General features: G+C 34.6%; 1 protein-coding gene across 1 annotated transcript in view; it reads right to left on the reverse strand.

The window, feature by feature from the left end:
- Nucleotides 1-1,758: 1,758 nt before the first annotated feature.
- LOC142349660 (uncharacterized) overlaps nt 1,759-20,733 on the reverse strand; it is a 20,749-nt gene continuing 1,774 nt past the window's right edge. The window contains exons 2-5 of the mRNA XM_075401378.1: nt 14,966-15,092; nt 8,220-8,371; nt 4,678-4,811; nt 1,759-2,235 (exon numbers count right to left, since the gene is read on the reverse strand). Coding sequence (XP_075257493.1) covers nt 1,885-2,235; nt 4,678-4,811; nt 8,220-8,371; nt 14,966-15,092 — 764 coding nt within the window. The 3' untranslated portion in view covers nt 1,759-1,884. The remainder of the gene's footprint in view (nt 2,236-4,677; nt 4,812-8,219; nt 8,372-14,965; nt 15,093-20,733) is intronic.

A 20,733-nucleotide genomic window follows, 5' to 3' on the forward strand; every position in this document is an offset into this window, starting at 1 on the left:
GTTACCTCTTCTTTGAACCCGTATAGGGACTTATCCCATTTCGTTTTTTATTTTTTTTTTCATTTATATATGTTAGGGTGCTACATTAGTTTCGCTTTATTTTCAGATTCTGGCCTATCCAGAACATTTTTGTGTCTTTTAGTAATCAGCCTCTTTTTTTCTTCTGCCGCCCTTAAAAACTCGCCTAAAGAGGGGACAGTTTTTCTCGCGGTTCGAGATAGTAAAGAAGTATCACGAAGAAGCTGTAACACAATCTTATATCCTAAGTTTCATAGTAGGATCCTAATGATTTCGTTGCATACCAAGATCATACGTGGATTCTGAGAAATCTATTTCAGAGCATATGTGATTTCTAAATTTCTTAGTATTCATTAAAAATCGTATATGCTTATTCAACGTCTATCCGAACGCCATTGTTTATGGTTTTTTAGTTTTATTACAGCATACATGAAATAAAGAAAATCTTTTTAAGATCATAGCAATATATAGTCTTGATTTGTATGGTATCATATACGATCTTAGTATGATTACTAATTAATGGCAACTTGGGCAGCTTGTTTTCTTTGCTACTAAGAGTGGTATAACTTGATCGTGTTGACCAGAAACTCATTATTTTTTTGCGTCTATTCTTATGCACCCATTTGGAAGTAAGCTCAATATACTGTTTCGTTCTTTAATGAAATGGGACAATCCCGAAAGTAAGCTCACAATGAAAGTGGCCATCAATTCAAAAGAAATCAAGCATAAGTTGTTTTTTGTTAACGAAGAAGCATATCTCGGCAAAAAAACTCTAACCACTCAATATTTGATATATGAAAGTGCTTAGGATCTGAGATCTGACGATCCTAATTACTGCCTATAATAGATCTTCAGTAACCAATTACATTCATACTTATGCTTCTTTCACTGCTTCCACTTTTTACAGTTAACCGAGTCATATTTATTTTTCTGCTTATTTTACCAATCACTTTTTCACCTTACCGAACAATTTTCTGAAAATAAGGCAAGATATGGTCTGGAATTTTTTTCAAAAAGCTGAGTTCAATTCAGTCTTTTAACTTGATATGTTTTATGCTTGTTCTTTTCTTTTGAGAGTATTAATATCTATTTGCGGTGCTGTAGCTCTCGCTATGCACAGCGCCAGTGAGTTTTCTTCAATAACTTAGGAAGAAGATTCACTTCAATATCTAGGAAGAATGAGTATAAATACCTAAAAAGCCAAACAATATGCTATCAAGATGCACTGAACTTGGAAATGTATGATTTTCTATATATCAATTATCAAGATGTGTAAGTATCGAAAATAGGAGCAGACTACCCATGCTAATCTCTTTAACTCATGTAAGTTTTCGGTTATGAAGTGAACTTCATAAGCCCATACGCATTATTGTCTGATCACATCGAATCATACTCTGGGTGCATATGATGATGAATGGTTATTAACAACAGTCTGAGCCTGCGGGTAGTCAAGTTTAATGTTTTTAACACAGTTATTGCATCTCATCGTTTGGCCTTAAACCAGTAGCCATTTACTCATACGTCAGTTTGATTGATGCTCCATATTTATTAACTTCTTCAAAGCTCCGGACTCTGGCACTGGGCTGCACTTTAACCCCACCCTTGCTCCTTGCACGACTAAGTCTGTCTGATCAGGGCTACCATACCTCAACCTGGGTTTACGTAGAAATCGCACTTTTTACATAAACCAGTGAGACATAAGCCCTAATTGGTGGATCTATGGTCTCTAGAAGCAAAACATTTAACTACAAAAAGGAATAATTTGTGCATCTAAAGTTTTATTCAAAGTTTTATTGTGCATCTAAACAGCATCCAGTTAAATTTCTCATGATGTTATAGCACACGAAAAGGACTATGAGATCAATATTACCAGCGAATATTTATTATTGTTTTTCCAATACTGGGGGGAAACCTTGTTCGTGAAGGAAAAGGCTTTCTAGGTATAACTCTAGGCCGCTTTCGCTCTTCCAAATCTAGTGTCTCATCAATTCCGCAAAATCTTGGCTGATCCTTGCATATCACATTGTGAAGAAACCAGTCAAACGTCAGTTTGTCCAGCAGCTCAAATCCTTCGAAAAAGACAACCTCATCGCTGACGCCCAGAGGGGGGAATATAAACGACTCATTGAGTGATTGCCCCGTTAAAACACTGAAGGGCCCGAATCCAAATCCCAGTTGGGAAATCACGTTCGTGCAGGCTGTAGGTTCCCATTTTGCCTGAAAACTTCACTATCAAGGTTCTGATTATTTCCTTTCTAATTTGTATTGCTTCATAAGATTCACAACTTCTAGCTGAGAGTCAAATCTAGGTCTAAGCTGTCTATTTCGATGTCATTTTGCACCATCAAGGATGCCAATATTTTCCTGTGTTTTTCTTCTGATACCAGTGGTAGGTGAATGAGTTACTAGTTACTAGTTACCACGGAAGATACGATACAGAAATTGTGCATTTGAGGCCTGTCAATGTTATTTACCTGAAATGGGTCACGATGAGAATACGAAAACCAATCTTTTGAAAACAGTATTTGCAAAATTTGATTTTTACAGAGAGCTTTTTCTCAGAGAGCTTTTGCTTTAAAAAAAGTGGGAATTTTAAATTCAACTTTTGCTAAACAATTTTTGCTATTTATGGGAGCAATATTACAGGCCTAATCGTTTTCAATAATTTTTGATCTAATTATTTTTAATCCTTTGATTTATGTATGAAAACTTTTCAGTACTTTCTGCCTTTCAATTCAGTGCCAGTTCTGCGGACTAAATAAGAAAAAATAGGAAATAAATAAAATTTAATGATATGTAAAAACTTGTACTTGTTTTAGTGGCTCAGATGTAGTGCCATTTTATGTATCAATAACAGCAGGGTTAATGTAACTGGCTTTAACGTATGTTCAGATCATTTTTCAACAATGTGGATTTGGAAATAGGGAAGACTGGTAGAGTTCATCTTCCGTATCGATATTTTCCCGATACTTCAGCAAAACTATTAATACAAATCGAGATTTTCGCAGTAAGCAACAACTGTTGTTAAGTGTGAGTAAAATGGTGCGAAAAAAGAGTCCTTATTTAGTTTTTTGACACATTTTTTTGAAATATACTCAAAACTGAAAAATAATACGATTTTTTCTTTAAGCTTTGATTTTTCATTGATAGCATTGAGAAGAACCAATTGCTATAACTGCAGGTGCTTAAAATCCGCACACTACACCAATTAGTGTTTTTCAAGTCAATGTCGAGCAAAATAAACAATGCGCAAAAAATCACTGACCTTTAAAGATTACTAAAATATATTTACGTGACAGGGTGGCCGCCGTATTGGCCGACAGGGCGTTTAGCCGACAACCAAAAAATGAGAAATTTAACCAACAATTTAAGTGAAATGAGCAATAACACTTATTCTAAAGCTGTGATTGGCCAATTTAAAACACTATTTCGTAAGCGGACAAATGTACCGCAGTTTTTTCATCAATTAGTGTAACGAAGGTCCATCCGTGGTCGGACCGTATTTTACTGCATCTGGCCATGCCTCGCGGGCCATGGCCATGCCTCAGTGGCCCGTGGGACTTGATATGAATCTATCACATCCGAACTACTGATTTTTCGACCAATTATGGACTTTTATTACCAATTATGATAAAACTGTCGGCTAAATTTCTCATTTTTTCCTTGTCGGCTAAACGCCCTGTCGGCCAATTTTCCTAGCACCACGTGACAGTTTGAGTGCAAGGTTTGTCCAAAAAAGACATACTTTCTCACGATTAACTTTTGGAGTTGCAAATTAGCTTTGCATAAAGCTGACCGGAGGCGCCTTTTTATGCCTTTTCAATCGTACTGTCAGTAACCACAAATAAGAAAAGAATGAGAATTCGGATGTTAAAAATATCTGATGTTATATATTCATCTCCATGTTACATACTAAGATTGCGTTCTATTTATATTTTATTACTTGGCTATAAATCGGCTAAACTCTCATTTCCATCTTGTAACGAAATGTTGTCCTGATTCAAAAGCAATGATTTTGTACGTTTCCACAAAATTCGATGCATTTTGCGCCGTTCGCATTAGCGAGATCTGCGTGCAATAATAAACTTTTTCAGCGTGTTTTTCTGAAATTCGGTCGAGTTGTCCTTCACCATTTGATTTCTAACCGTGACTTAGGAGTCATATTGTTACAATCCAATCCGAACAATTATTAAATCGGGGGAAACTTCACTCGAAGCTGTGTTCACCACCCAACTTTCACGTGATGAATGGGACCCTCCGGGTGCAGCCTCGGACCCGTTTGAGAAAGCAAGAACAATCATGTAACAAGCTCTTAACGACTACCTGTCATGAGGAACAAACAATTGCTATTGATTATGAGAATGGCCAAAAGCAATAAGGAAAAACATCAAAAATTTCATTTAGAGGCTGCATACGTTGTCTCACTCAAGCATTTTCAAAGCATCTTTCTCTTTTGATGGTTTGGTCTTTTTGAGTTGCTCAATATAGTTTCTATTTTACTTCTTATCAAAATACTTTGCTTTTTTATTGATTATAGACAGCTCAGCTTGTTTCCTCTGATTTCTGTTCGTTGTGTACATCTGTTTCAGTGGAAAATAATTCTAGACTACTCGACAGGAGCACATAATTTGTGAATTCGCAACAAACTAGAACTCTCACCTTAATAAAAACTAAGTCGGTCCTATCCAAATTCGTTCCCAGTCCTGCAACTTTGTCATAATACTCCTCTGGCGAGTAACCATATGCCCTGCCAAGCCTGAGATAGGTGTTCACTTGATACATGCAACAACCCACTGAAAAAAAATCAGAGAAATCATAATATTAGTGTAACAATAAGAGTGAGAAAGATTGGCAATGTGATTTCGGTAAGATATGCTCACGAGTCGAGGTTTTTGGTTAAATTTTTGAAAGAAATGCTGTGATTGCGGTGAATGGGGTGAAAAAATACTTCACCGCGTTTCACCACATTTCTTACAAAAAAAAATCATCGCTAAAATCACCGCATTTCTTACAAAATTTCAGCGCGTTTGTTTTCAACGTTTATAAAATCTGATATACATTCAGAAGAAATCTCAAAGAAAAAAGTGACAGATGGCGCAATGAAAGAAGTGTAGAAATGCAGGAGGTGAGAAGTTCAAACGCGAGTACAGAAGTTCCTTTTTGTAAGAAGTTCGTTGAATGCGGTTGAAAAAATAATGCACTGCGATTTACCGCTTTCACCGCAAAAAGATGTAAGAAATACGCGGTGAAAACTTTTTGTTTTCATCGCAGTTCACCGAACTTCTTACAAAAATTCACCGCCAAACCTCAACCCGGGCTCCAACCTCATATCCGAAACAATTTATCAAAATTTAATCGGATATGATCACAGGTTGTTGCATAACAACAGACGTATATTTAAAGCCGTCTGTTGGATAGAGAAATAGTTCGAGCAGCAGCATTGTATTTATTAAAACTTTCCACCGATGTCACAACAAATTAGAAAATTTGAAAAAGAAACTGAAATAAGCGTTAAAATAATTTTAAAAAAATGACTTTTTGTCGCACAATCCTCTTAGTTTTGAGATTAAAATTGTCTTCAGATTTAAAGATAGCCGAACAGTTGAATTCTCGAACTGCGTACACTGTTAATTTTCGAAACGCATAGACTTTGAAATTCATTATAAGAAAAGTTTGTTAAAAAAGAAAAAGCGAAAAGTTGTAGTCTATCAAAAAAATATATGAATTGGTACATGCTCAGACTACAAAAGTAGGCAAACAACAGCAAATGAATTGAAAGATTTTGACCAATCACGGAGATTGTATGTTTTCTGAAGACAAGATTCGCTTTCAAAAAAATTTCATTGAAAAATTCAAAAATTTTTGAAAGTTAAACGTCTAGGGGTCTAGAAGAGCTAATAACTTGAATTGACCTTAAAACGTAGTCTTTAAAGCAAAACAATAATTCCGGACCAAAAAATTTAAAAAAGTATTGTGCAAACAAAACAGGCTTTACGTTTCCCAAATCAATTCGCCTTTTTAAACATTGAGAAACATAACGAATTTTAAATAATCGCATAGTTTTCAAACTGGACTTCAAAAAAATGACGAAGAATATTTAAAAAAATTTTCCTACAGTTTTCCTTCCTATTTCTCAAAAAAAATTTTGTTTAAAAAAAATGATAAAAACAAAATTACAAAACAACAACAAAATGGTATTTTTTTGCACAAAGCATAGAAAAATATGCCAACAAAAAGAAAATGTGTTGACCTTTAATTTGAAGAAGATAAATTTTTTGGAACATCGCTAAGATATAAAAAATGAATTTTTGTTCAAAATTAACCATGAAACAGTATAAAAGATTGCCTTGGAAAACCGTTCGTATTGATTGATTATATTTAGACGAGCTTAAACGTGAATTAATGATAATCATATCGGCAGTGAGTTCATTTTCAAGTCCAGTTCAGTCAAAAGAGTTAATCTTTATAAAGTGTTCGGATTTGAGTCTGGTTTTGCCCCCTTTATCAACCAATCACAATAACTCTGTTCACAAAGTAAAACTCTGGAAAACTCTGGAATTCATCGTTCGAGAGAAAAAAAATGTCTGGTATTCAATCAAACTATATTTGCAGGATCTTTTTTTTAAAAAAATTGAAACTTAAGATACATTTCTGTAGCTTAGAAAAAAATTGAGACGAATTCTTTCTTAAAATGAGCTAACATTTTGTTTTGAAGATGTGGAAAACCAAAAGCTTCCAAAGATGCAGTTGCTCAAAAAAATTTTTTTTTCGTTAAGCATAGGAACAGACCAAGGAAAACGGTACTGAATTTAATCAAGAAATTTGAAAACTTTTTTCTTTTTCATTTTAAAACTATTACCAAATTCTATCCCTAGTTAAAAAATCTTTGGTTTTAAACATAAGAAAAGGTCTGTATCGTCGTTTTTGTTCAACTTTTAACACAAGAAAGATTCAGTATCATCGTTTTTAAACGTAAGACGGATTCGCTATTATAGTATAGTTTTTTAACGTAAGAGAAACTCGGTATCGTCGTTTTAAAAATTAAGCGAGATTTTTAGAGAAACATCAGGATTTTTTAAACCGTGTCTCAAAAACAGGTTATTCCAGCAGAACGATAAAAATTTTTGGCATTGGACAATTTCAAACGCAATCAGTCGTCAAAAACTTTGCTTACAACGTACAAGAAGGTATGTAAAACTTCAGTGCAAGCGAATTATTTAACAAAATTGTCATCAAATTCATCAAGTGTGTTATACTTTTCACTTCAAAATTAATCAAGAAAACAATACTCGTTCTTTCACTTTTACTAATGAGCTAAAAAAGGTACTTTCAATGCATTTGCACATTTTTTCAGAATTTTTTTCTAAGCAGAACGTTTAAAATTCCTGCAAAAAACCGTATCATAACATTTGACTAAATTATATGCAGAGAAATCAAATTTTCTAGAGAAAAAAACCATCAATTTTTTGCGTCTAAAACCAGAAATATCGACGATCTCGTAAATATAAAAACTGAACATACCGAATCTTCTAAAACCGAACATACCGAATCTCTCTTGCGCCCAAAAACGACCATACCGATTTTTTTTACGTTTGAAACCGACAATACCGAACAAACCGGGCATACCGAAGCTACCTTACGTTAGAAACCGAAGATACCAAAGATTTGTTACAACTTTTTGTCGTTTTTTTTCGGTCTTCTCAACTAGGGGTATACTAAATGAAAGCAATTAAAGGCTTTTTCATACATCAATTGTAACTCTGCTAAGTCGTCGCAATCAGTCTTCGGTTATGAGTACTTACATTGTCTTAATTACTATAGCGTACGACGCACAAGTGAAATGAGAAATTTGGAAAATTGAGTTTCGAAAATGATACCCGAAACTTTTATCACCTTTTCTCATTAACTTTTTGAAATTCCCTGCAAAAATAAAACAGTCGAAAAACGATAAATTTAGGTTAGAAGGGTCTGAAAATGAACAATAGTAATTTTTTTCATAAGTCGTTCAGCAGTTTCCAAAAAATATGTTATGTTCTCTTAATTTGACTGTTGGAGAGCACTAATGGGCCGATGGCCCGTTTTCCAGTCTCTTGCTCAAACTATTGTGCTGCCAAATGAAACGAAAAGGAAAATTATTCTATGTGGTTGCATATATCACTTCTTTATGAAAAAATAACAAAACTTTAATGTTACATCCATACTGCTATGTAAGTCTTCAGTCTTGAAGGAGAACCAGTTCAAGCTCAGAAAGGTTGTGCTAACGAGCTCGTGGAAATCATCCCTATCATCTGGATCAGGAATTCTGTCATTCTTCTCCTCGTGAGTGCCAAATCCCAACACACAGAAGTACCGACTGAAGATAGAAAAAGACACATGAGGTTATAACTTTCAGGGAACCGGAAATCCAATCAAGGGCAATGTAAAGAAATAAATAATAAAATAATCAATTTTATTGAATTGATAACTTCCCAGGTTGAGGCCCAAGAACAAAGTGATCTTCCAGCACAGAGAGCGGGCAGGGAGGTTCTGAGATTGAAATAACAGCGTCGTCGGCATTAAAACAGCAGAGCAATGTACTGCGGAACAGATGCGAGCGCAGTTGGATCTCATAGGAAACCGTTTTAGCGCGCCAAATTTTTTAATCGCATTTTTTTCATCGGCTAAGAGATGTTGTCTTTGCCAATAACCAACGTTCGAGATGCGTTCTGATGCGCAATTCATTTGGTGTCTGTTTTTAATGAGCTAATATTACACCAAAATCTGATCAATAGTGTTGGGTGAATCCGGTCAGAGGTTGTTTTGTTTGGAAGGGTCAGCTCCGAAAGCATTGAAATTTCACGCTCTTAAAAGACTAATCAGTGACCATTATGACCTGCGAGCTCAAGCTGGATGTGCTAACTTTTTGAAAATATCGCAACTTTAAAATGAGGTCTCGTCTCATGAAAAGACTTACAAAGATCAAGTGGGGTTAATCATAACTTTTTTTACTTAGTCGAGGACAGAACTATGGCTTAACCTTTTTCATAAGACCAGCTCATAGTTTTTCAAAGGTTTTTCATATAGAGTGAAGTATTTTCTTTTGATTAAAGATTTGCATGCGGGGTGCTAGAAGCCGACATCAGTTGGTTGGCTGACGCCACCTGAGAAAATTTTTTGTTTGTTTCTTTTTTTATATTCTGCTGTTAAATTTAGGCACATTTCTCAGAAAAAATTCTTCAGCTGATGTAATTTTTAGAAATTTTTTTCTGCAAAAGGCAAAGATGTCAAAAGCTAATCTCTGATTACATTCCCAGAGGGTAGTCGAAATACAAAACACTAATGGACCATTAAAAAAAAGCTTTTGATTTCTATATTATTCTTTATTGGTTATTCCGCAGTTCTGTGTTCACGAAAGACTTTAAAAGTTTAGTCTGCATTTGGCCCTCTTTTGGGTCATTATTTTGCTCTTCATATGACCATGAGTTTAATAATTATTTTTTTTCTCAAAATTTCCAAAACTAATTGCCGATTGCCTTTAATCAGGCCAGCGCTAATTTCTGACAGGCGTTTTATCTGGCCAGCTCTAACTGCCGACTGAATTCAATGTGGTTTGCTCTATTTGGACAGCTCTACCTTCGATTTGGTCAGCGCTAACTGACGACTGTCCCCCCGCTCCAAAGCTCAATTGTTACTTATCTAGTCAAATTTGTTATCTACTGAAATGATCACAACTCATTGTCTGTATAAATGTTGACAACCTTCCAGTTAAAAACTCTAAAGTTGGCGACTCATTAACTCCAAGAACACAAGCAGCAAGAAATTCTCACTCACAGCTGGTAACCTCAGGTGCCTGGTGTGGCGCCGATACTGTTCTTAAAATATGTCTGAAAACAGTTCAGAGACTCCAGCTGATGTTTTTCAGTCTGCAGATGACTTTGCACTATATTAAAGATCGTGTTCCAGTCACTAAATACAGAGCAAACTCCAAGGATCTCATAAAATGGGTCGATAAGATCAAAATCAAAATGAATCCCAGCAGAAGGAAGAAAATGCAATTCAAAACCCTTTGAAAAGACAGTGAAAAATGGCTTGTCCGTCTGAAGAAAACGAAATAGAGAAGCGAAAACAAATGAACTCTTAAAAATAACAGTAAGGTTGCACCTCAAATGAGATGAATATTTTAGGACATTGTAGCAAGAGCAAAAAAGCGATGCTTACAGCTCTGGCGGTTAAGCAAACTAAATTGTGAGCAAAAAAGTTTACTTTTAATGTACATATCCTGGATCAGGCCTTTGTTTCTGTGCGTGAACGCTTGCTGGCTGAAACAGTTACAATCGGTCACTTTAAAAAGCAAAAAAGTGTTGGAAGACATAGCACTGAGATTTTGCTCAAAGAAACATCGGTGAGAAGTTGCAAAATTTACAAGAAGAAACTAGCTCTCCCAGCACAAGAACACAGAACTGATGGCAAAAAAATTATATCAAGCGTGCACAAAAGAACAAAATTGAATCAATTGTCTATGTAATAGAAAAAAAACGCAATGTCCGAAGAAAACTGCAAAAGCACCTTAAACATGCAAAATATTTAAATGGAGTGAATGACCCACAATCAACAGTTTTCTTTTTTCTTTTACTGTTTAGACATCAGTGATCACGGACAAAATCCCAATGAGTCCTTTGGATCAAACTCAGGAGCAAAGCTAGGGCGAGAAAACTTTTTGGATGCTTTCGAATTCGAAGTTCTCTGCTGCGTCCTAAATTCCTAATTAGGCTTCTGACGGTTCCAAGCTCTGTAATCCTCCACCAAATCATCCCCAAAAACCATCAAACAGAGGCAGCTGATTGCGGACAATTATCCGGGGACCCCTGGCCCCGTCAACGAAGTTCACAAAACCAATGGAGTTATGCCATGTTGAAACTTCTCTTCTGGAGCTGGTCCCTGGGCGGTATTGTGCACAGAAATTTTGATATTCTCCAAAAGCTTGAGTTTTAATAAATATACAAACTACGAGAGAAGCCGAACTTAGAAATCCATGGCTTTAGAGCTTCCCAAACACGAAAAACACATTCAATTCAAAACTTGAGTCAAGTTCAATAGCCATGCAAAATGAAGTAAAACTGTACCTAAATTACACTTCTAAAGCTGAAGCGTGTGCAAGTTTATGCAATACATCAGTACAGGAAATCAAAATTCCAGCGACATTTCGATCCCTGACGCACCATAGTCGTCTCAAGTAAACAGTCATAGCACGTTTATGTCCAATTACACTCCTCTTCTTCTAGGTTTTGCTTAATTCAGTTTTTTATCTATCTATTTCTCCTGCATTCACCTCCCGTGCACAAAATTAGATATTTTTTACCCTTACGCATAACGACAACCACTAACAACTGCAACTGCGGCAAGCCAGTGATACACAACGACCAGAAAACACAGTAAAAAGCCTGTAAAACAATCTATGCTCTTTAAAACGGCCCAGTACTCCTGAGACAGTTCAAAGTTTTGAGCCAATGACTCAAATATAAATTTAAACTCACAAACTACTGAAACTTCCATTGTAATAAAGATAATGGTGGTTGAATGTGAATTTACTGCACAGATGGCGACCCATTGACATTTATTCAAATTGGTCATAGAACCCCGAAAGCCGTTGGCTATGTGGACAATTAATTCTTGAGCTAATTAAAAGGTTAAAAGGAGGAGGAGCCTGAGCTCCAGTAATTGAACAAACGAGGAGACTTGGCGAAAACCCAATCTCAGCGTTCTGATTTTTTTGCATTATTTTCAAGCATGTCAGATTTTCCAAATTTTTGAACGGTACTCCTCAGTATCAGTTTCCATAACTCCCCAGAATGCATATACTGCTGTGCTGGGGGAGTTTAGTACGTACAATCTGTGTTCTATGCAACATACTGTTATGACAAGCTGCAGTCGATCCTTATCTCTGTTTAGAAATCTGGCAGTGGGCTAACTTAACTATTCAGAGAATGGGTTTTCGGCTATTGATTCTGGTCAGTTGGAGGGCAATCGGTTATACTACTGGACAACTTGTTACGCTTATTTTTGTTTTTCTTACGCTTCAATTAATGTCTTCTACTCAGATATTGTCTCAGACCTAAACTGCTGATGTGGCAGTAATGTCCAGGTGGCAGTAAATACATATAAAGTACGAAGCAAACTCGAAAACAGTAGCTTTGGTTACAATCAAATTCGAGGACGGCTGGTTAAGCTGCTTCAAATTCTTTTCAAACAAAATATTTGGTGGTCTTTCCATCAGTCAAGGACACAGTCAGGCAAGCCAATACGCAAAAAAGCCAAATTGTAAAAAGAAATGACTGCTATGAACTTTGTTCGGAGCCATTGCTTACTTGTCAAAAAATATCTTTCGACGTTCTTCTAAATTCACATAGGCTGGGTTTTCCAAATATTGTTTTATGTGAGCGCAATTAGTTCCCAGTCCATGATTACCGGAATTATCAAATATTATTTGACTTTCATATTCCAGATGCAGTTCTAGCGTTGGTTATATTTTCAATGGGCCGTGAAAATTTGACAATTGACGATGATTCTGCTTCTGAACAAATACTCTTCAAAACTTAAGTGTCCCCAATGTAACCTTTGACCAATTTTTCAGCATCCCAGGAACAGAAATTTTGAGACCAAAATGACCAATGATAAGATTCAGTCCAAAACGTAGATTCCAAAACGAAAGAAGATTCAAACCGATAGTTTTGCCCACACGTTTTCCATCAACCAGATAGTTTTTACTCAAAATAATGCTCAGGCAGATAGAACTAGATCGTTTTTGCGTGCGATCATAACAAGTGCGATGTCAATTGAGGCCAAAGAGAGCTTCGATTGCGACTCTAACTGATTCAGGTTTAAGAAAAAAGGAAAATCGGAGGACTGAAATTTTAAGAATTCAAATTTGAAATTTTTCATTTTCATGTATCAATTGTACGTAAGCAAACCCACCAGTTGTATATTTTTCGATTTTTCTAGAAGTGAGATAGAAAAAGGTAGTTGGCAAACCAATTAAAGATGAAATTCATTTTAAATTACTAGCCTTTCTTTTGTTCTAAGTATAAAATATCTCATTTAGAAAACTATTTGTTCCGACACCACTTGTGTGGGAAGGAACTATATGCTCAACTGTTTTTTTCTGTACCGTCAATTTTGGCGGATCGATATATTCATCTTAGAGAGTTATGAGTGGCATCACTATGAAGCTGGAGCACAGTTTGAAATGATAAAGTATTTTACATTGTTTTTTCGAAAAAGGGTCGAGTTTTGAAATTTTTGTGGAAATTTCAGTTTTCACACTATTTTTTCAGAACTTTGGAACCTTAAGGAAAGGTTTTTGCCCAATTAAATTAACATTTTCTTTATTTGTGGGTTTAACGGGTTAAAAAAACCCTAATATGATATTGATGTTATTTTTTGTCTCACTGTGGTTTTTAGAATGAAACAGATCTGCATTGGATTTGTACTTTTCGGAATCAAGAGACATTTTTTTGTTTTTTTTGAGGCCATATGACTTCTGTTTCTGTTCTCTTTTCTCGTGATTATAATAATTGTGAAAAATTTCTTTTAATGGATAATTTATATGCTGACTTCGACACTAAAACCTATCATTAATTTTTCGAAATTATTGTCCGTTTCTCGTATTCTGTTTCGTTACCGAGTCTGAATACTGACATGTCTAATTGAAATTCCATCCAGTTTTACTTGAACATAAATATCTTTCTCAGTTTTATAGTCTTTGGAATTGAATATTTTGAAAGCATTGGTTTTATCAAAACATTAGTAAAAAATATCTGAGCTATAAATTCAGTTTTTTTAGTTTGGCAAAGTTGACCAATGAGGAATTTCATGTATTTTGAGAATAGAATAAACGAAGCTTATCAACGACTTAGACTTTTAGGTAATCTTTTTTACGACTGGAAAACGAAGAATTTCAAAGTTTCAAGTGATTTTTCAGTTCGGACAGTTTTTGATTTTATTCTTGCTTTCATGGGCTGCAACCTTATTTATGTCATTATGAGTTAAAAAAAGAAAAATCTGAACCAAAAGCTTCTTTTCTTTTGAGAATTTACCATTGATTAATTTTGCTTGATAACTTTGGGAAAAAATTGATAATATGTATATTTTGAAATGTTAGCTTTTCTATCAAGTTTTTTTTTATCTTTCACAGTTTGGCACTGACTATTGCAATTGCTTGCTAGACCAACTAACTGATTTTGGTGGGAAGAAAAACAATAGCGGGTTATACAATCATTTTGCAAGTCATTTTTAAAATTTTGTGCTGGTGCTTAGTAGTTTAACCATTTGGAACATACTGTGAGAAAGAATCTGTGAGAAAGAGTTTTTATCTGAGTTTTACTCTCTTTTTGTTAATGTGGGTTTATTTGTATTGATGAATAGTTTGTGTCAAAAAGCGTTTTGGTAAATTCCAAGAGCCGTCTAGACATGCCTGAGTTGTTAGTTGTAGCAAAGCTTGTGATTGTGCAGCTTGGATAACCTCTAATTAAATTTGGATTTTCATTTTAAATTTATAAAAGGCGCAGAGGTCATGTGCGGGGATCAGGCTAATTTAAAATCAGCTTACAAGCTGATTTAATCGCTAAGCTCTGAATTAAAAATCAACCCTAGAGTGAATGAGGACGTTCAGCAGTAGGTTTGAAAAAAGATCTTCACTAAAAACTAAGTAGCGGAATCAATCAAGATAAACGTTAAGATTAAAACTGCATATGATTTCAACTCACTGCATTTAGCGCTCATCTTATTTAATTTTGACCTACTCTCTTGTACTCTTACATATTTTCGCGTTTTGCAATTTAATTGTCTAAAATTTTTTTCCTCAGAATTAGCTCTACTTTATCTAGCAGTCAGAAAATTCACTTTTATCTCGCCAAGTTGATGGAAATCCAGTAGATAAAATAGAGTAGATAGCACTCTTTTTGAACAATACCTGAACATATTGCACTGACTTCCTAGGATCTCGAAGTATGAGGGTAGTACGAAGCTGAGGTAGTACACTTGATCTAGGTTGTTCGATGTAAAGTTCCACTCGCCTTCTGTTGCCGAGGAAGGAGTGGCTGAAAAAAGACACTTAACTCAGGTAAATTTGTTACCCATCACCACAGGCGCAACCTTTACAAAAACGTAAAGCTTCACCGAGTTTAGAACAACGTAGACTAGATAATTCCGTCTTCGGGATAATTGCAGGTCTGAGTGGCGTCTCTATGGAAGAACAACGGTACCTTTTACTGATTACAGTTGATAGCTAAATTTTTTTATGACTTTGGAATCAAATTTTGCTCTTTAATCAGCATCTGTTTGATAATAGCAGTTAAATAAACTGTCAGTGTAATAAATTTTAATGCCCGATCGACACTGGAAAAACACTTCAGCATTAGACTACGAGTTTATCACTATAAGTAAAGAGCGGCGATAAAAGAGTTGTGATAAACTCGTAGTTTAGGGATTGAAACAGTTTGATAAATTTGTAGTCTAAGCAAAAACAAACATGATCCTAACAGGTGTTGATTGAAAAAATTACCAAACGGTTGTTATCGCCCTCGAAATTATTATTACTCCTCGGCTTCGCCTCGGAGTTTGATAACTTCTCGGTAACGATAACAACTGTGTTGTAAAATTCATTTTTGTCTGTTTGTTACCTAGTCTCTTTAAATACAGGTCTCATTTCAAATTATTGATGTTGAGGCACAACTGATTAGGGTTTATTCTGTATCGCCCCCCCCCCCCAGTGTTTTCTTTGACCTAATATATAGCACGTTACTATGTAAGAAAATTTCACATGCGCCTGGAGGTCATAAAAGTTTTATGCTCACTAAGCTGGGGGGGGGGGGGGCAAAACAGAAGAGATCCAATGATTATATGTAAAATTTTAATTGCATTGCTTACTATTTCAACGGCTGAGATACTGGTCTCGTAGTCTCAGTTATGTTGTGTGGTAGTTTTAATAATGGCAAGTCTCATCAGCCCACTAATCTGGAATTATTTACATCTATATTTAAGTGATTAAATTCATATTAAGTAATTTGAGTAGGAAAAAATTATTTTTTCATAAAACATTTAAATTTGATCAACTTGTTAGATTTTGGAAGTTTTCTCTTCCACATTTGGTAGACGATTAAACCAAACTTGTGCATGCGCGTTCTCATAATCTCATAGCCATCTACTTCCGAGCATGCAGTCTGATTTATTTAATTACTCAATCAAATAATTGCTGAAAAAATGGCTGAAAAAACGCTGCATTTCTATAAATACCGGAACATCCAGTTTTTGTTATCCAGTTACCATTCAGTGAAATTTTGATCATCTGGTTAAGATCAATTCAAATGATCGTGCAATACTCAATAAAAACGAGCTATTTAAAAACTTAAGTTTCTCATTTTAGTCAAAATAAATAAAAAGATCAAAATTCTCCTACGATAGAAATGTTAAAATTTATAACGGTGGATTTTGGCAAAACACATAAAAACAAGAGACTTAGGAAAAAAGTTCAAAAAATAACAAAAATATCAAACGAATTTAATTGCATTGCAATGTATGGAAATTACATGTATCCACATGAAACGATCCTAAATGTCATCGACTGGAATTAACAAAACTTCTTGAACATAGAACAAAAGCCGGAATATAAATACAAAGAAAAATTTAAAAACTGCAAAATGCAAAAACAGACTAATAATTGATTTATTGGTAGCGCGATAAACACTAGAAGGTTTATCAGGGTCTTATAATGGTGCATTTGTTTTTTAACACAAGTAGGATAATAGTATTTGTCCCATAAAGTATAAACAATTTTAATAAACTGTTTTTATAATGCCGCACGTGAAATTTACTCGAGTAGTGAAACTTTGTTTTACCCTCACTCCAAAGGTATTACGTGGACGAAAAATACGTTCTCTTTCTCTCTTTTGTTTTGAGTAGATTGTAAAAAATCGTTTTTTATTTCCCAGTTCGGAATTGATTATTTTTGATCCCCGCTTTAATGACAAATCACCATACGATTAATCATATGCGGGTGAGATGAAAAATTTTCTTTGTCAGAAATGTATAAACCATTCAATGGTATAGGACTTGCGAAACTAATCGAAAAGCTGAAAACAAAATCAGACTTATTTTAAAAAATAAAAATGACATAACTGAAAAATTTAAAAAGATCAATTACCTTTCTGTAATACAATTCACCTAGAAAAAGAAAACCAGTGTTTTATGCAGTTATAAATATTACTTTTCTCGCACAACAGAAATATAGCTATTGAAGGCTCAACAATTTTCCTCAGGTTGGAGAACATGGACAAAATGCTAATTACAATTTTGTCATAACTCTTAACAATAACACTTGTCTATTACAACAAAACAATGATCAACTGGTTTCTGAAAAGCTGTTCCAGAAAACCGTTGTAATAACTGGTAAATAATAGCTAGTAAACGAGCAAGATCCCTTTCCAATTCCTCTTGAGGGAAACATCACAAAACAACTTAAAAAACAAAGTAAGTACAGTAAGTACAGTAAACACAGTAAACACAGTAAGCGCAGTAAGTATTACAAAAAGTAGTTGGGAGTAAAGTTCATTCGGTGTGGTGTCCCTTTAAGTTTTAATCTTTTCAAATAGGTTATATATTGCCATGAGATTACCCCAAAGATACTTATTTGGTATAATGTGACTTTTCTTATCTCTTTATTATCAAAAAATTATTCAAAAGATTAATCAAAAAATAAATGAAGCTGCCAGCCAACTAGCGTGAAATTTTCCCTACAAGTATATACTAATCGTAGCCATAAAATATGAATACTAAGAAAAAACATTCCCTCTCTCGAAGATTTCACAAAACAACAGAGCGTATTTGAAATCTTCGTTATGTTCGGTTTTAAAGTGAACAAATCTTCTGTATACAAACTAGTTTTTGTCGCTATCGTCAGTTTTGTGAGATTTAGGAAGTGTCAAGTTTGTTTGATTCAAAAAAGTAGAAAACCATCGGTATCTTCATTCTGAAAAGATGCAAATCTTCGATTTTCTTAAAACGAACATTTAAGCTTTCTTGATGAGATCACCTACTCAACTTTTTTATCATCTGTAGTCATTAGTTATTGTCCCAATAGTTTACCGATAGGGGCTACATGACGACATTTTTTGCCCCTCGAATAGTTTGTTGCAACTATTTCAAATAAAAGAAACAGCTCTTGAAATTCAGTGGTACTCTAATAGATATGCTGATGAATTTGCCAAAAACTCAACTTTTTAAAATTACTTTACGATAGATTGATCTAAATTTCCATTTCTTTATTGAGCAGACCAAAATTCAGTAGAGTTTTTTTGGTACACTATCGGATAAATTTTGTCATCAAGTTTCCAATTCGATTAGTTTATCAAAAGGCGTTTTCTTCCACGTTATATCTGGTCCACTTAGTAGTAGGATTTTTATATAGATTGAACAACAAATTTAACAGTTGTCTTATACATAGATATACCCTTTTGTGCCCAAAATACATCATCCAATTGTGTTCAATTGTTTACCCAGGTTACCCACCCTAGACGAAATTTTGAAAGCTTACTAAGAGTTATACGCTGCCGTAGAAATTTACAAATTTTGTACGGCACCGAATAAGGCCGTAAGAAGTTTTCTACGGCAATGTATCCAATTGATGTTATTACCAATTTCCAAAGTCTACCTTCCAAAAACCGGTTTTAAAAACAATGCTTGTCTCAAACAAGTCATTTTTTCATTACTTTTTGGCACCTTTCACATCTATGGAAAATTACAAAACTTAGTACGATCGGATAAAGCCGTATCAAGTTTTGTATTTTTCCCAAGGTATTGTTATCGAACATTAATTTGCTCTGCAGGTATGCCTGACGGTCAAAATTTTTACGTTGAAACAGTACGAAATAGCAAAAGTCTGTTACGCCCGTTGTAAGGCCGTACCGACGGATGTCTAATGATATCTTCTGCAGTTCAAGTCATAATCAACCAGAAGAACTTCTAACTCCATCAAAAGCGTCAAAACTGAGATTTTGTTCCAAGGAAGACCAATATTTACGTATTATGTCTCAAAAAATTATTAGCTGTGAACTGAAGTTTAGAGAAACAAAAGGTTTGCGGTTTAAGTGGATCAAATATAATTTGCACTGTTTTACACATTAAACTGTCAGTCGCAAATACACACAGTTGGTGATTTGATCCCAAACTGCAGGCCCACAGTTTATAGTAAACTGAAGAAAAGTTCCTTTTAGTTGCTTGTGGTCGGTTCTATTAATTGTGCTTTAGGTTCTGTAAGAAATATCTTATCAAATTTTTGACGCATTTAAGAATTGATCAAAAATTTTGGCGCTATTTCCTCTTGTCTGTGTCTTTATCCATTTCGTCTCAGCAATTGGAGACTTTTGAGTTTGGTTCCTAAAGTAGTGAGAGTATTACATGTAAATTTCACAAGTTTTCCAAGGTCGGGCAACCTGGGTAGTCATCTGCTCCGTTTACAATTTTACAAGGTACAATGTTAGCAAGTTGTTTGATCTCAATGGTTTTGCGAATATTAGAATCAGTAGTACAGACCCCAAACATTAAAGATGTCACGTACAGTAGTTTCAACGTCCGTTTAAGTATTTTCAGTAGTTCAGAGTAAAGTTCATTTGGTATCCCTTTACATGTTAACCTTTTCAAAAACATTGACCATTTCCTTAAGATTACCCTAAATACTCTACTAGTGATGAGCGGATTCAAATTTTGCAAGAATCCTGCAACATGGTTTCTAATCTTGCAATTTTTCTGCAAGACACTCGTAAGATATCATTCCAAGCTAAAAAATAAATCAGAGTAGTGGTGATTTAGAAATCAGTCATGAAGCATATTAGAGTATAAGAAAAATATAACAAAACTGAAATGCACGGAAATATTTTCAGTTCTGATTCAAAACCCTGCAAAAATGTCGCAATTATAAAAATGTGGACAAATGTTTCGAGTCTTTTTGTAACTAACACAAACTGAAGACGAAATAATGTTAAGTGTGATAGAAATTAGATCAGCAAAACAGATTCCAAATAACCAATTTTTTAAATCTTTCGAATGTGAAATCGTGCAAGAATCTTGCAAAGTCCTTTCAAGATTTCGATTTCACCCACAATTTTCCGACGTAAAGCAAGAAACATTCCGAAGCATTCAAACTTTTCCTGTTTAACATCAAGTTGCTCAGTAATAGAGGAAAACAATTACTATTAACTTTTTACTGCTTTTTTTCAACAAATTTTTTATACGGAAACCAACAATCGGAAAACTTTATTAATATTGATACTTCACAAAGTACCCGACCAAAAAATTGTAACAAACAACCTGCCTTCAATTTTTATTGCTACAAAAATATCCTTGGCTAGAGCAATCACTTTTTAGATGGCCACTTTGATAAGTTGATTTTGATGCACAAATAGGGCAACATTTTTTTTAAAAAGAAAATTTTTTAAACGTTAAAGTTTTTTGCCGTAAAACGACAGACTTTCATTCGAACAACCTCTAGCACATCAGAGGGCAATAAAAAAATTTTCAGATTATGGCTGTGAGATTGTTCAGTACTTTGTTACTACCTGTTAAATCTTCAAACACAATTTGTATTGTTAATTAGTAGCTGATGTCGAAGTGAAAAAAAAACTTTTTCAATAAATTAAAGCTCTTTTTGAAATCGAAAAGCGTCCTGACACTTTTCAATCCTCCTGT

This window comes from Convolutriloba macropyga, chromosome 11, assembly GCF_964194025.1.
Source record: "Convolutriloba macropyga chromosome 11, txConMacr16.3, whole genome shotgun sequence".
Classification (NCBI taxonomy): Eukaryota; Metazoa; Xenacoelomorpha; order Acoela; family Convolutidae; genus Convolutriloba; species Convolutriloba macropyga.